The 16,489-nt window shown below is 36.8% G+C and overlaps 1 protein-coding gene across 1 annotated transcript; it reads right to left on the bottom strand.

Annotated features, from left to right (window-relative positions):
* Window positions 1-13,441: 13,441 nt before the first annotated feature.
* LOC306977572 (uncharacterized protein) lies at window positions 13,442-14,904 on the bottom strand (the record flags this gene model as incomplete). The annotated part of the gene is made up of 6 exons (XM_079575963.1): window positions 14,845-14,904; window positions 14,518-14,698; window positions 14,132-14,408; window positions 13,879-14,056; window positions 13,723-13,799; window positions 13,442-13,639 (listed from the first exon to the last, which is right to left on the bottom strand). The coding sequence occupies exons 2-6, from the start codon at window positions 14,637-14,639 to the stop codon at window positions 13,442-13,444; spliced, it is 852 nt and encodes a 283-aa protein (XP_079432089.1). The 5' UTR covers window positions 14,640-14,698; window positions 14,845-14,904.
* Between the last annotated feature and the right edge of the window lie 1,585 nt (window positions 14,905-16,489).

Below are 16,489 nucleotides of genomic sequence, written 5' to 3'. Positions count from 1 at the left end.
CTTGTCCTCGTGCCTTTTGACAGCACTGACCACCGACGTGTCCGAACTTAAAGCAGCGTTTCTTTATGTGCAGTTACAGTCACCATATGTTCACTTTGAGGGCTGTTGCTTTAAGCTTCCAAGTGGGTTTGGCGCCCTTTTCACTCAGCAGCTCAGCGAGGCTACACTGCCCGGGATCACATTTTCACTCCTCTAGGAAGTCACCTGCACAGAAGTCAGCGTCTTTACAGCCTCCCGGAATGTCATTGTAGTGAAGTGAACATGCAGACACTTGCCCATGCTTAATCCCATCTGCATAACAACGCATTGAGCTACTCTTCCATTAGATTCATTCTAGAGTCATTTCTTATCTATGTTATTGGCTGTATACATGAGCCACTGTTGCTTTTCACTCGGGTTCATTTCAGGTCATATGAGGAAGGCATGACTTGCAGACGGTGCTGTTGTTACAAGTCACATGACCCTTGTTTAGCTGTGGTATAACTTTATTCACCAAATTAAAAATGTGTCTTATCATCTCTGTGCTGATGATATTTAACTGTGCTTTCGTTTAAGGTTAACCTCTTAACTCCCACCTGAACGGATCCCATTTTCTCCAGTTTGGCTTTACCCTAATCAAAAAATGAGAAGAAAACAAGGATGTAAACGCAACAAAAATGTGACAAAAATTCAACCAAAAAGTGACAAAAATTCAACAAAAATTCAACAAAAATGTGACAAAAATTCAAGAAAAATGTGACAAAAACTCAACAAAAATGTGACAAAAATGCAACAAAAAAGTGACAAAAATTCAACAAAAAAGTGACAAAAATGTGATAAAAATGTGACAAAAATTCAACAAAAAAGAGAAAATTTCAACAAAAGTGTGACAAAAATTCAACAAAAATGTGACAAAAATTCAACAAAAAAGACACAAAAATTCAACAAAAATGTGATAAAAATTCAACAAAAATGTGACAAAAATTCAACAAAAATGTGATAAAAATGTGATAAAAATGTGACAAAAATTCAACAAAAATTCAACAAAAATTCAACAAAAATTCAACAAAAATTCAACAAAAATTCAACAAAAATGTGACAAAAACTCAACAAAAATGTGACAAAAATACAACAAAAAAGACAAAATTTCAACAAAAATGTGACAAAAATGCAACAAAAAAGTGACAAAAATTCAACAAAAAAGTGACAAAAATGTGATAAAAATGTGACAAAAATTCAACAAAAAAGAGAAAATTTCAACAAAAGTGTGACAAAAATTCAACAAAAATGTGACAAAAATTCAACAAAAAAGACACAAAAATTCAACAAAAATGTGATAAAAATTCAACAAAAATGTGACAAAAATTCAACAAAAATGTGATAAAAATGTGATAAAAATGTGACAAAAATTCAACAAAAATTCAACAAAAATTCAACAAAAATTCAACAAAAATTCAACAAAAATTCAACAAAAATGTGACAAAAACTCAACAAAAATGTGACAAAAATACAACAAAAAAGACAAAATTTCAACAAAAGTGTGACAAAAATTCAACAAAAAAGTGACAAAAATGTGATAAAAATGTGACAAAAATTCAACAAAAATGTGACAAAAATTCAAGAAAAATGTGACAAAAATACAACAAAAAAGAGACAAAATTTCAACAAAAGTGTGACAAAAATTCAACAAAAATGTGACAAAAATTCAACAAAAATGTGATAAAAATGTGATAAAAATGTGACAAAAATTCAACAAAAATTCAACAAAAATTCAACAAAAATTCAACAAAAATTCAACAAAAATGTGACAAAAATTCAAGAAAAATGTGACAAAAACTCAACAAAAATGTGACAAAAATGCAACAAAAAAGTGACAAAAATTCAACAAAAAAGTGACAAAAATGTGATAAAAATGTGACAAAAATTCAACAAAAAAGAGACAAAATTTCAACAAAAGTGTGACAAAAATTCAACAAAAATGTGACAAAAATTCAACAAAAAAGACACAAAAACTCAACAAAAATTCAACAAAAATGTGTTAAAAATTCAAGAAAAATGTGACAAAAACTCAACAAAAATGTGACAAAAATGCAACAAAAAAGTGACAAAAATTCAACAAAAAAGTGACAAAAATGTGATAAAAATGTGACAAAAATTCAACAAAAATTCAACAAAAATTCAACAAAAATTCAACAAATTTCAAGAAAAATGTGACAAAAACTCAACAAAAATGTGACAAAAATACAACAAAAAAGAGACAAAATTTCAACAAAAGTGTGACAAAAATTCAACAAAAAAGTGACAAAAATGTGATAAAAATGTGACAAAAATTCAACAAAAATGTGACAAAAATTCAAGAAAAATGTGACAAAAATACAACAAAAAAGAGACAAAATTTCAACAAAAGTGTGACAAAAATTCAACAAAAATGTGACAAAAATTCAACAAAAATGTGATAAAAATGTGATAAAAATGTGACAAAAATTCAACAAAAATGTGACAAAAATTCAACAAAAATGTGACAAAAATTCAACAAAAATTCAACAAAAATTCAACAAAAATTCAACAAAAATGTGACAAAAATTCAAGAAAAATGTGACAAAAACTCAACAAAAATGTGACAAAAATGCAACAAAAAAGTGACAAAAATTCAACAAAAAAGTGACAAAAATGTGATAAAAATGTGACAAAAATTCAACAAAAAAGAGACAAAATTTCAACAAAAGTGTGACAAAAATTCAACAAAAATGTGACAAAAATTCAACAAAAAATACACAAAAACTCAACAAAAATTCAACAAAAATGTGTTAAAAATTCAACAAAAATGTGACAAAAATTCAACAAAAATGTGATAAAAATGTGACAAAAATTCAACAAAAATGTGACAAAAATTCAACAAAAATGTGACAAAAATTCTACAAAAATTCAACAAAAATTCAACAAAAATTTAAGAAAAATGTGACATAAACTCAACAAAAATGTGACAAAAATGCAACAAAAAAGTGACAAAAATTCAACAAAAAAGTGACTAAAATGTGATAAAAATGTGACAAAAATTCAACAAAAAAGAGAAAATTTCAACAAAAGTGTGACAAAAATTCAACAAAAATGTGACAAAAATTCAACAAAAAAGACACAAAAACTCAACAAAAATTCAACAAAAATGTGACAAAAATTCAACAAAAATGTGATAAAAATGTGATAAAAATGTGACAAAAATTCAACAACAATGTGACAAAAATTCAAGAAAAATGTGACAAAAATACAACAAAAAAGAGACAAAATTTCAACAAAAGTGTGACAAAAATTCAACAAAAATGTGACAAAAATTCAACAAAAAAGACACAAAAACTCAACAAAAATTCAACAAAAATGTGATAAAAATGTGACAAAAATTCAACAAAAATGTGACAAAAAAGAGACAAAAAAGAGACAAAAAAGAGACAAAAATGTGACAAAAATTCAATCTCTGTGCTGATGATATTTAACTGTGCTTTTCGTTTAAGGAGTCAGATGCACAGACTGTCAGAGTTAACCTCTTAACTCCCACCTGAACGGATCCCATTTTCTCCAGTTTGGCTTTACCCTAATCAAAAAATGAGAAGAAAACAAGGATGTAAACGCAACAAAAATGTGACAAAAATTCAACCAAAAAGTGACAAAAATTCAACAAAAATTCAACAAAAATTCAACAAAAATTCAAGAAAAATGTGACAAAAATTCAACAAAAAAGTGACAAAAATTCAACAAAAATTCAACAAAAATGTGATAAAAATGTGACAAAAATTCAACAAAAATGTGACAAAAATTCAACAAAAAAGACACAAAAACTCAACAAAAATTCAACAAAAATGTGATAAAAATGTGACAAAAATTCAACCAAAAAGTGACAAAAATTCAACAAAAATTCAACAAAAATTCAACAAAAATTCAACAAAAATTCAACAAAAATTCAACAAAAATGTGACAAAAATTCAAGAAAAATGTGACAAAAATTCAAGAAAAATGTGACAAAAACTCAACAAAAATGTGACAAAAATGCAACAAAAATGTGACAAAAATTCAACAAAAATGTGACAAAAATTCAACAAAAATGTGACAAAAATTCAACAATAAAAAAAATTCATATTACGAAAACCAGCCTGGTTTCATATATTGTTATTAACCCAGCGTTATCTCAGGAGGAATATCTAGCCTAGTCTAGTGTTGAAACAATTGAAACCAGGCTTTAAAGTAGTTTTTAACGTGTCTAAAGTCCAATGCTTTTCAATGGGGGCCTAGCGGCGATATGGAGGTACTGCAGCAACGGCGGAGCAATGGCGGCCCCCACGTTTGTGGTCAAAAAGCAGGGCAGCCAGCGGCCATTGGGTAAACGTCACACAAACTCCTAATGTTATGTTGTGGAGCACATGCTAAGCTAAGATGCTAACTCTACTATTAACCGTCGCTAACTGACAGTCCACTGGCTCCCTCAGCTGTCACTGTCAGTTTGTCCGTTGCTAAAATCCCTTGTCCTCGTGCCTTTTGACAGCACTGACCACCGACGTGTCCGAACTTAAAGCAGCGTTTCTTTATGTGCAGTTACAGTCACCATATGTTCACTTTGAGGGCTGTTGCTTTAAGCTTCAAAGTGGGTTTGGCACCCTTTTCACTCAGCAGCTCAGCGAGGCTACACTGCCCGGGATCACATTTTCACTCCTCTAGGAAGTCACCTGCACAGAAGTCAGCGTCTTTACAGCCTCCCGGAATGTCATTGTAGTGAAGTGAACATGCAGACACTTGCCCATGCTTAATCCCATCTGCATAACAACGCATTGAGCTACTCTTCCATTAGATTCATTCTAGAGTCATTTCTTATCTATGTTATTGGCTGTATACATGAGCCACTGTTGCTTTTCACTCGGGTTCATTTCAGGTCATATGAGGAAGGCATGACTTGCAGATGGTGCTGTTGTTACAAGTCACATGACCCTTGTTTAGCTGTGGTATAACTTTATTTTCCAAATTAAAAATGTGTCTTATCATCTCTGTGCTGATGATATTTAACTGTGCTTTTCGTTTAAGGAGTCAGATGCACAGACTGTCAGAGTTAACCTCTTAGCTCCCACCTGAACGGATCCCATTTTCTCCAGTTTGGCTTTACCCGAATCAAAAAATGAGAAGAAAACAAGGATGTAAACGCAACAAAAATGTGACAAAAATTCAACCAAAAAGTGACAAAAATTCAACAAAAATTCAACAAAAATGTGATAAAAATGTGACAAAAATTCAACCAAAAAGTGACAAAAATTCAACAAAAATTCAACAAAAATTCAACAAAAATTCAACAAAAATGTGATAAAAATGTGACAAAAATTCAACAAAAATGTGATAAAAATGTGACAAAAATTAAACAAAAATGTGACAAAAATTCAACCAAAAAGTGACAAAAAATCAACAAAAATGTGACAAAAATTAAACAAAAAAGAGACAAAAATTCAACAAAAATGTGACCAAAAATAAAACCTAAAAAAGGTGACATAACACAGCAATAACGCGAGGAAAAAGATCAGTTTTGTGGGTCTTAGCTTTCAAACGAGGTTTTACACAGACCTATATAATGACCAAAGAGGACAGAATGCATTTGGTTCAGGCGGGTGGTAAGAGGTTTATGGATTGTCTTTCAAGTGTAAAGTTGTGTCTCTGTGAAAACTGCTTTCAGCTGAATTATAAAAAGACTTTGATTATTGCTCCAAAGACAAAAATCCCCTCGATTATTGTGAGCCGCCTTGGTTCTCTGGGCTCCTTGGTTCAGTCGAGCGTCAGAAATCTTGACCATCAAAGTATCGCCTCTAAGCTCTAACACCAGCAACTCATCCTGAACCTTTCATGGGGTCAACTGTTAGATCTCTTAGTTAGTGAACTAGAGCTTCAGCAGCATTTTCCCAATTCGACCGTCCTTACCCGGGGGAAGGGGAAGTGACATCACCAACAGCTGCTGTTCTTCGTCTTTAAAGTTATTGGTGGAGCAGGCCAAACAAAAGCGCATGTCGCCCCCTACTGTATAGTGTCCAACAACAACATCATAGTGTCAAAACAAACACATTTAAGGAGAAAACCCCCCCAGAAAAATCCAAATGATCCTTTATATTTCCCTTTAGTATTATTTTATCTTCACAGGTGTTTCATAAATCTACAGCAGCAAATGATCCATGTGGCTTAAGTTTCTACTAAATGAAAGCAAAAGCACAAACTGTCTTCATTTAGTCCGTTTCCTGAGGCGGCTCTTTAACACTGATGTAACCCAGTGTTAAAAACCGGATTAAAAATATAAATATTGATACTACTCTGATTAAGATTATTAAAATTCCCTAATAATAATAATAATAATAATAATAATAATAATAATAATAATAATAATAATAATAATAATAATAATAATAATAATAATAAATATTGACTAAAAAGTATAGAAATATAAATAAATAAATATTGTTAAAAATATAATTTAAAAAGACGTAATATGTATTTTATTTTGACACCCCGCGCAGCCAATAGCGCTTTAGTCTAAAATCATTAACCAATAAGGTCAAGTCTCACATCTACGTGCTCTGTACGTGCTAGTCAGACATGCCAGAGACGCAGACTGAGAGAGACCTTGTACCTGCTCCGGGGGAAGCTAACGTGTTAGTAGCAGCCTTTTTGGTGGAAAATACACGGTGCTAGGTAAGCAAATTCCAACCGTAATTAAGTGAAATATTGCTATATGCAGATAAATGACCATTCGTTTTATTAATTTAAGATTCTGAGAGTCCCAAAGGCTGCGAACCCACGCGAGCTGCGTAACCTCGTGTCCCACGTGTGAAGTAGCATGGTGAGTGCCATTCATTGTGTATGGGGGCTAGTTAGCATTAGCATGCTAATCTTCGGATGCTAATCTCCGAGTGGTATCTCCGCCAGCTTTTTCATTACAAAAACACACTTTTTAGAGTTAGAAACGATCAACCAAGGTCCCAATTCATTTGATACGAAATACTACTTGAAGGTTTATGCAAAGTCACTTTTGTAGAGTTGTAAAATTTCCGTTTCTGTGCAGAATTGCTTATTTAGCACATGTTAATTCTTACCCCAGTGGTGCTAATGTGGGTTAGCCACTGTACAAAATTAGAAGGGTAATGTCAAGTGCTGGTACCTGCTTTGCGCCTGTTTTTTTTGAAGGTTTTTATGTTATTTTGAATGAGAAATGTTTATTTTTATGCATTTAAAGTCAAGAAGTGCTATTTTTGAACTTAAAGTATACTTGCTATACATTTTTGAGAAAAACTATTTTGTTACTGAATGTAAACTAATGTAAATTGGTCTATTTTAATTTTTTAATTTTTGAAGGCTAATGTTGTACAACTACTGAAGATATTTTGAGCAAATGTAATAGCTTTCTAGTAGCCTGTAGTCATTATAGAATAGAGTTTAAGCTATCGTCTGACCTGTTTCCAGGTCAGGTTTTTTAACCACACTAACTGGTATTAGTAACCCGACTGGTTACACTTTCGAACGAACATTGAAAGACTAAACAAACTTTGAAGGACTTAGACGACACCGAAAGACTTAAACAAACATTGAAAGGACTTTGCCGTTTTTTATGGTATTTTTATTTTATTTTATTTTTGAAAGCGCTGTTCATCATTCTGTAAATAATTCTACAAAACTAATTTGCAGAACAACTAAAGATTTTTTCTGCAGCTACTTGTGTGTGTGTCCATTGATGTTGTACACCCTAGGCTCCTCCGAATCTGGAGATCTATCTGATTTGGCCCAGTTCTCCCTTCAGTCCATCCTCCACTACATAAGGGTACAGACAGCACCATAAGTGCTACACTGACATGTGACTGAGCTGTGGAGACGACAACATGGATTTTGTCACTTTTATAAAGTTTGGCTTGTGCAGGATATTATTTTTATCATTTAATGTGCTCCTGTCAATCAACAGTGGTTGTGCATGAACCACTGGAGGGTGGGGGGTTTGGCGCAGTGGCTTATGGGATGGCACATAGCTCCTAATCACAGGTTAGTTGGCACCAGAGGTCCCTATGCTTAAGTGGCTATGCTAGTTAGCATTGAGGCTCCTTTTCCTAATTCCTTCCTAACTGACAGACCAATTCGGACGCTTCTTATCATGGCGGACGCTGACGCACATCCGGTTTGACCTTAGACCTCTTTCCAATCTGCTCGTTTCGGACGGAGCCAAAGACTTTGATAATTGCTCCAGAGCTAAAACGCTACGTGTGGCCGACTCTGTTGACGCTTCTGACAGTCTCCCCCAGGGGAAACTGAAGCTACAAACGTAGCTTTCCACCACCGAGTATGGAGTGAATGTACAATTGTCTCATGTAAAGCGCTTTGTGACCATGTCTGTGAAAGGCGCTATATAAATAAAGATCTTCTTCTTCTTCTTTTAAAAAGCAGCTGAAGACATGGCTGTTCAGACCAGCTTTTAGTTGACAAGTCTGTGATTGTTTCTGTATTAATGTTTCTGTTATACTTGTGTTTGTGTCTCTGTGAAAAACGTTGTGATTTTATCTGTGAAAGGTGCTTTATAAATAGTTTCTTCTTCAAATTCTGTTCGCAGGTGATGCTATCTTTACTAATTTGAAAATCAGAGAAAATGCTGTGGTGGGTAAACGTATTAGACATTTTATTCTAAATGTTATGGTTATGTGTGATTCAACAATCCTGATCTGTTATTTATTGTAGATGAATTGGTGGTAACTCCATTTGTCGTTCTTTTGCAGAGTCAGCTCGGGTTCCCCTTCAGAGTCAAAGCTGGCCACATAGGTAAGAAGTTGTACATAAATACAGTAAATATTATCATGTCATAATTTGTATTTGTTTTTCCATAGGGCGTTTGCAGCTGAAAATACCATGGAAGAATCCATTCAATCAACCAGTGGAGGCCACGCTGGATGGATTCTTCCTCCTCATCGTCCCCACAGCCAGTAAGTGATCAGACGTTTCACATTGTCTGAAACGCCTGCAGATGTTTGTACATGTTTGTATATTTCCACTTTCTGTGCGTTTTCCTCAGGCATAAAATATGACCCGGAGACGGAAGAAAAACTGCTTCCAAGAAGGTCGCCAGAGAGAGCTGCAGAGGGTTGAAGAGACCAAGCTCAAAGCTGCTGAGCAAGGTTAGAGGCCAGTTATGGTTATGTTTCATGGCAAATTACATTTCCCCTGCGCTGAGTGCTCCCGTTACTTCACAGCAGCCGAAGCCCTCCTGCGTCGTGTTGTGAGCATGGGCAGATAGAGGCAGACACGGGGTGGAGGATTTTTCTCCACCTTCATCACCGGAGGTGGAGGATGTTGATGTGGAGGAGGCCGGCGGCCCTGAGCCGTACATGTTCGAGCCGATGGCTCGCTCGTTGCCCGAGGCCACCGGTGCGGCCGGTACTGACGAGCCCGCCGAGGCGTCAGTGCCGCCAAGGATGGGTCCCGTTAGCAAATGGTAAATTGGTGTTAGCATTAGCGCTCGGTTTATCTGATTTAGAGCAAACGCAATCGAAAGGTTCATATTTATATTAAATTGTAGATATGTTCATACATGGATATTGAGGTATCATACAGACATAATAAGCTATGACTGCATCAACAGGTGTTTATGCGGCCACTGCACATCATTGTCCCCAGTGGAGAATGTGTGCTGCAGGGAGACACCAAAGGTATAATTGAATAAAATAAAAGCACAAGACATAATAATTCAATGTTTAGTTATGTAGTAATATGCACAAAACATTACGACTTTTCCTCCGCAACTTTCGCTAGCATTAATTGTCCCATTTGTGGTAGGTGATGCACAGATGTCAGCAGGTGGGTGTCACCTGCATTACTGAGCACCCGGGTTTTGAGGCAGTTGCCCTCAACCCATATGTACTGCAGGCAGTCTATGGGACATATGTGCAGCTCTTTGGGGAGATGCCAGAGACTTTGGTGCACAGGTTAGTTTTTGCAGGATAGCCTATTGATTTAAAATGATGTCGTTGACAACACATACATCACTTCTTTCAGCAATTACCGGCACCTTGCGTACCGGAATGTGGTCAGGTGGTGCTGGGGCTACCTCGGGCAGCACATTCGTGTGGTGATCCCGTCCTGTGCCGTCACCCGCATCAGGCAGGAGTTTCCGGAGGATGTGGCCTATACAGGGTTCCTTCCAGCCCTGGATTTTCATGGCCAATAAAAAATATCAAAAGAACACAATTGCCATTCTGAACATTTTTATTGCTTGTCTTGTCATATAAATTTAAACACCTGTCATTGCATAGCACACACCGCAAATGATCATTCCACCCTTATATACACTTATTTAATTGTATAGCTAGACAGCTGTAGCCGAGCTTCAGAATGGGATCTATTAGCCTATCTCAGTTGCAGTGTCTCTCAACTGAAGTTGACCCTCCTACATTTCATGGAAAGCCATTTGACCTAAAAAATATATATAATATCAGTACATAATACATATTTGGCATTTTAGCCATCATTGTAGAGTATATAAATGCCAAAATACATCATTCTAGTTTTTGTTGAAATTTGCCTTGAAGTTTACTGTGCAACACACCAGTTGATAATCAAAGTATATTTACATGGCACTTTACAACTACATCTTGGGAGACTCTTAATGAAAAAATAGTATAAAAAAGCCATGTTCTGTAAAAGCACAGGCAAAAACAATGGGAGTGAATTAAGGCACTGCCATGACAAAAACACGATTGCTCCACTGCCTGTACCTGGACACATACAAAACATCTTAGAAGAGGAGCGCAGGGCTCTGCAGGAGTTATTCTAGTACATGTAATTTATCTGTTAGACACTTTGCATATCGCACTGTGGTTCTGTGTGACAGTGCATACCTTGGACAGTAAGTAATGCTTATTGGTTTCTTTTTTTTCTTTTTTTTTTTTACAGTTATTTACGTTATGGCCCCTTGAAATGAATCATCTTTCAAGGAGTTCCTTGATTAAATCATAATACTTTGCCAAAATGCAGAGTACAGATTTGCATCGCAATCATTTTAACATTGAAAGACCTTTAACACCTAAATGTATTCACAAATGGTTTGACAAATAAAAAATCTTTGAATCGTGGTATGATAAATGATATGTGACACATCTGCACATTGAGGTATAACACACTGCTGATCCTGAGTTGGATGAATTGGTTGATTTTATAAAGTTGTACTTTATCTGTGACATTAGTCCTATCGTCAACATGCTAGCCACATGAGTCGTAGTGTTAAGTACATGCAGAAATGCATGTTGTCATTAGTTCTAACAAAAAAAATTAATAAAAAATCAATTAAAAGTTTATGTGCAAGCTTATGTGGGAGGGATGCATAAGCACCATTCTTCCTGGTGTATACATCGTGAGTTAGGAGCGTTGTCTAGAAATAACTGGTACTTATATTAATTCTGCCCATAAACACCTAATGCACATAATGTGGCAAAAAAACAAAATGAATGATGAATTTATAGCTCAACATTAGCCACAATTCTCCCACCTGCTGGTGTAACATGTAAACTACAATTGCTAAATTATTTTACATTACATTCATATTTTCACAGCGTGCTAAATGCCTATAATGTTATATAGAAGTAAAATTATTTTGAGGACATTTTTGGTCTTTCACAGACAAATCATAGACCCTGTGACTTATATTAATGATCATTTTTGTAATTCATACATTTTCTTTTTAGATATGACTTGTGAGAGTTCAAAGGAAAAACTGGCTCCTGCCCCCCACTGGGTCCTGTGACATCATCACATTCTAGAACCTGCAAACAACCAATTCCTGACAAATGGCTTTACCCCGACATTACATACACATATGTATAATCTACACTTGTATACATTCTCCGGCGACAGTGGTGCAGAGAGTGGAGAAGGTCGTCTTGTGATCGGAGAATTGATTCGAACGTCGCAGGTGCACACTGTCGTTGTGTCCTTGGGCAAGACACTTCACCCTGCTTCCAGTATCTGCATACACTGGTGCATGAATGAGAGTTAATGGGTGACTGGTTCCTTGATGTAAAGCCCTTTGAGTGCCTAAAGCAGGTAGAAAGGTGCTGTATAAATGTGACCATTTTACATTCAATATTTCTTTAGTGTCCTACAATGATACATTAATGAAATGTATAATGCAAATTGATCCACACTATGATCATCAATTTATCATCAATATTCTGGTGGGCTCTCATGGAGGTATACCTGAGACTGAGGTCCATCCCGTCTTGCCCACACCTCTGGTTCATTGTTAGCCATGTCTCTTGGCTGACTCATGTCTGCTTTCTGAAAAGATTTTAGTTGTTATTGGCATGTAGGCATGTCAGAAACAAACCTATAACAATAATCATCTTGCATAGTGTTTAGTTCTGGAAGGTCTTATTGTATATTATCTTCTGGTCACTTTATGTGCTCTTGAAAAACCGTGACCTGTGCCTGCTTACTGCCTCCTTTTTGTCTGGCCTCTCATACTGACCACAGAGTGGTTCCGGCACAGGTATATTGTCCGAGTGCTCTTGATATGGCGCCGCATCCTGAACCACGCACTCGAACAGCAGAGCCACCAGCTTGTCAATGTAGACTTGGGAAAAACGTACAACATAATTATTATTACAATACTCATACATAACCGTCAAGCTTGTTTTCGGACATACATGTGGTGGATTTGGTCTTCAGAGCTCTCACAGTATAGTCACCGTGTTTGTACTTCGGGTACACTATGGAGTATCTCAGCTCACCGGTAGAAGTCCTGGCATGTGTGCGTTGCGCGTTCTCATTGTAGTGCATAGCTGAAATTTGTAACCTAGAACATTCAAAACAAACAGAAGGCAGCACTGACATTATTACAGTTTCAAAGAAATATATAATGAGGAAATAAAAATGGATACTTTGAGAAGGTTTTGGTATTCATTACCTGGCCAACATTCCTTTAAAGGAAAAGCCCACACTTTTCGGCGAGAACCTAATGATCAGGCTGTGGAATGCCTCAATGTATAATGTCCTTTAGAAACCGTGGAGCCAATAAAGTGGCTGTGAGTCTTTCCCATGCTGCTGTGCCTAAACAAAAATGATCATGACATCAATGGAAAATTTACTTGGTTTAGAAAGCCAATGGAAAATTTCCAATGCAACTTAAAATATTAAAAAAAAAAAGCATAGTCTTTACATACTTGGCCTGAGCCACTGCCTTGCTCTTTCCCCAACCAGAGGCTCGTGTTGGCAGCATGGGAACAGGGCATTGTCATGAGCGTGAACATCCTGTATATGGTCGGCCACAGAAGTCCACTTAGCCACAGCTTCTTCTCCTGAGGAGGAAGTTGAAGCTAACCAATAAAGATGGTTGACTATGCTCTTCCTCCACGGGCCCACGTCCTGAGTGGTCTTTTTCCTCGCCAGCTCATCAATCTTTTTTTTAATGTTAATTTTACACTCAATACATACCCTTTCCCATGTGCCAAGGGTCGAAATAGTGAGTGATGTCCTTTTTTTCCTCCCTTATAAACTTCTGCACTCCTGTGTGTCGGTCTGTCACAATGGCCTGTACTTTGACACCCCTCTCTTCCAGCATGGTCAGACTGCGTATAAATCCCTCCTTCTCCATCCTCACACTGTTTCCAACTTCATTGCTCTCAAAGAGAACAGAATGCTCTACAGAAATGTGCACAATGATCCCTATTTAAATGTCCAAATGTAATCATGATGGTGTTTTACCTGGACAAGTTGGATGTCAATTACTCTGTTACTTTGCAGATTCATCATAGTGTAGCTACCATACTTGGCTGAATGTCCTGCAGCAATGCACATTACACTTTGGCATACTTTTATTCAAACATAAAAATAATCTTCATTCATTAATAAATGATTTACCTGGAGAGTCAGCGCGCATATCCCCGCCCATTGTCAAAGCCCCACTAGCAGCTGCCTCCCTGATATTTTCATCCTGCTCAAGCTTCCACTGCCAGCTGACCGTTGGGATGAGGAGCTTGGCCTGATGCTTGTGAAAAGTTTGCTCCGACAGCCCTTGAATGTTGAAAGCCCTCAGGAACTATAAATTGTAAAGTAATATTGCCAACTGAACGATATGGAAACATAGTCAATACAGATGAGAATTTGGCTCTACCTTGGAAATCTGAGCAAAACACAAGCCAGTGAAGAGGACAGCAGCACAAAGCTGAAGGTTTCCAGCTGGGATGTCCTTCACCATCGGCTGGCTGGACCAGTCGTTGAAGTACTCACAGGTTGGACAGTGCTGTTTCACCCTGAGGAGTGTGCCCAATGTGGCTGTGTCAACTGTACAACGATGAGTGCAGACAGGACATTTCTGGAAAAGTGCCAACAGTTGGTCCTCGTGAACAATGTACTTTTTGGCTTTGTGGGGAGGGACTTCAGTGGAAGCGCTATGTTGCAGAAAAAGGCAAATGTAACTATTGAAGACAATACAATCCAATTTGTTCCAACGTATATTTTTAAACATTACAAAAGCATTTATCCCCCCATAATTTGTACCTTGAACAGTTCAGAGAACTGTTGTTCAGATGGAAGCTGGGGTCAGACACAGACACGTCACACCTTTTCCTTTTCAGTGGTGTGGAGGCTGCCCGGGGACTTTCAGGAAGAGGGATTTCCATGAAGGTCTCGGTACCACATGAAACGCTGACGCTCCTATGTGGAACCTGCACTTGCAAGCCTGTTTACAAGAATAAAGAAAAAAACATTTTTAATAGCACTAAGAAATAGTTACAGTAGAATCTAGCAACAAATCCAAAGCAAAATGAAAATCTTATACGATTCAAATAATGTATTATCCAGACAATGTTATAAAAGACAAATCACCTTTGCTCCGCCTGCTAGGCTTCACATTGGCCTGGACACATGCATGCCTGCTGATGATCGGATCAGTCTGACAGGCCTTTAGAAGAGCGCCACCATCAGGCAGAGCAGGGCCACATGCAGGTTTAAGGGGGTTTAGGGGGAGGTGGAGGAGCTGCAGGTGAGGATCAAAGTGGTGGATCAGGCTGGGGGCGGCGGCCTGAGGCGAGGACGCTCCCTGGTGGGGGTGGTCTGCAAGTCACTCAGCCTGCTGCTGGGGTAGTTTTAACTTCCAAGTTTATATAGAGAGCACAATTTGTATAAACTGGAGTTAAAATTCACTTAGAAATCAAATAAAGTACAATAAAACCTTTTTAACCCCTGCCTTAACCGAGTGCATTTTCTCCAGCCTATAGGCCAGAGCTTAAGACCAACAATTTAGCCTAACCTACCCATTTAGAAAGACTTCTTTTGGACAATCTGCCTTCTCAGTACGAGCAGCTCACTCCTGGAATGTGATCCCAACAGAACTGAGGAACCTGACCTCAGTCCACGTTTTTAGAAACTCTGTGAAGAAGTGGCTTTTGGACAATCAGACATGTGAACACACCATGGTCTAGAGTCACCACTGATACATGTCTCGCTGTGTGGAAGATTGTGGTGTTTTGTGTATTGTCCCTTTCTGATCTTTTATCTGTGAATTTACCTACTTTTTACATATTTAATGTTGTCATTCATCATTCACGGTCTTTGTGATGGTGTTTCTGCTGTATGTTTGTCCTGTCATGACATCAACCTGCCATGGGACGACAGATGAAAATTAGCCTATATGGCAAACTCCGGCACATTTACATGTTGAAGAAACACATGTTGATTAATGTGCACTGTCCCAATTCAAATAAAGATATATATATATATTAAAAAAAAAAAAAACTCATCAAAACTGATCTTTTTCCTCATATTGTTGCCGCATTGTCGTCACTTTTTTGAATTTTTTTGCATTTTTTGTCACATTTTTGCCAGATTTGCGTCGCTCTTTTCACTCACTCCTCACTTTTCCATCACATTTTTGTCTTTTCTGTTGCTGTTTTTTTAGGGGGGGCTTTTTGTCATTTTTTTGTTGCTCTTTTGTTGCTTTAAAAAAAAAAACATTTGGATCACATTCAGATTTGGGTAAAGCCAAATTTGAGAAAATGTGCTTGGTTCAGGTGGGGCTTAAGAGGTTAACCCAACAAAGGACCAGACATGTTGCATTTGTTTATTTGAAAAGTAGAAAATTCTATTCAATTGTTGCGTGATGGGCCTCAGATATTGTTTCCATTTGTCTCATTTGTCTATTGTTGTTTATAAATAAATAAATAAAAACTCTGCAACGATAAAACACTGAACTGTATAATGCAAGGTGGTATAATGAGTCCAAGCAGTCTCTGTCCTGACATAATCATAACATTATAATAATAGAGAATATAATAGTTACCATGTGTTAGCCTGCCTAGAAAACATAATAAACATATTAACTCTGAAAATGTCTAAGGGCTTTTAATTGCTAATAGTTTATTTTTTTAAAGTACTCAAAGCACAAGATTCCAGCACTCACTTGTTGTTCTATTGTATTTTAGCTTTATTAGTGTTACAGCATTATTGAAACAATGGCTGTGTTTACAAAAGA

This window comes from Gobius niger, assembly GCF_951799975.1.
Source record: "Gobius niger genome assembly, chromosome: 1".
Classification (NCBI taxonomy): domain Eukaryota; kingdom Metazoa; phylum Chordata; class Actinopteri; order Gobiiformes; family Gobiidae; genus Gobius; species Gobius niger.
This window is presented reverse-complemented; position numbering and strand designations above follow the sequence as displayed.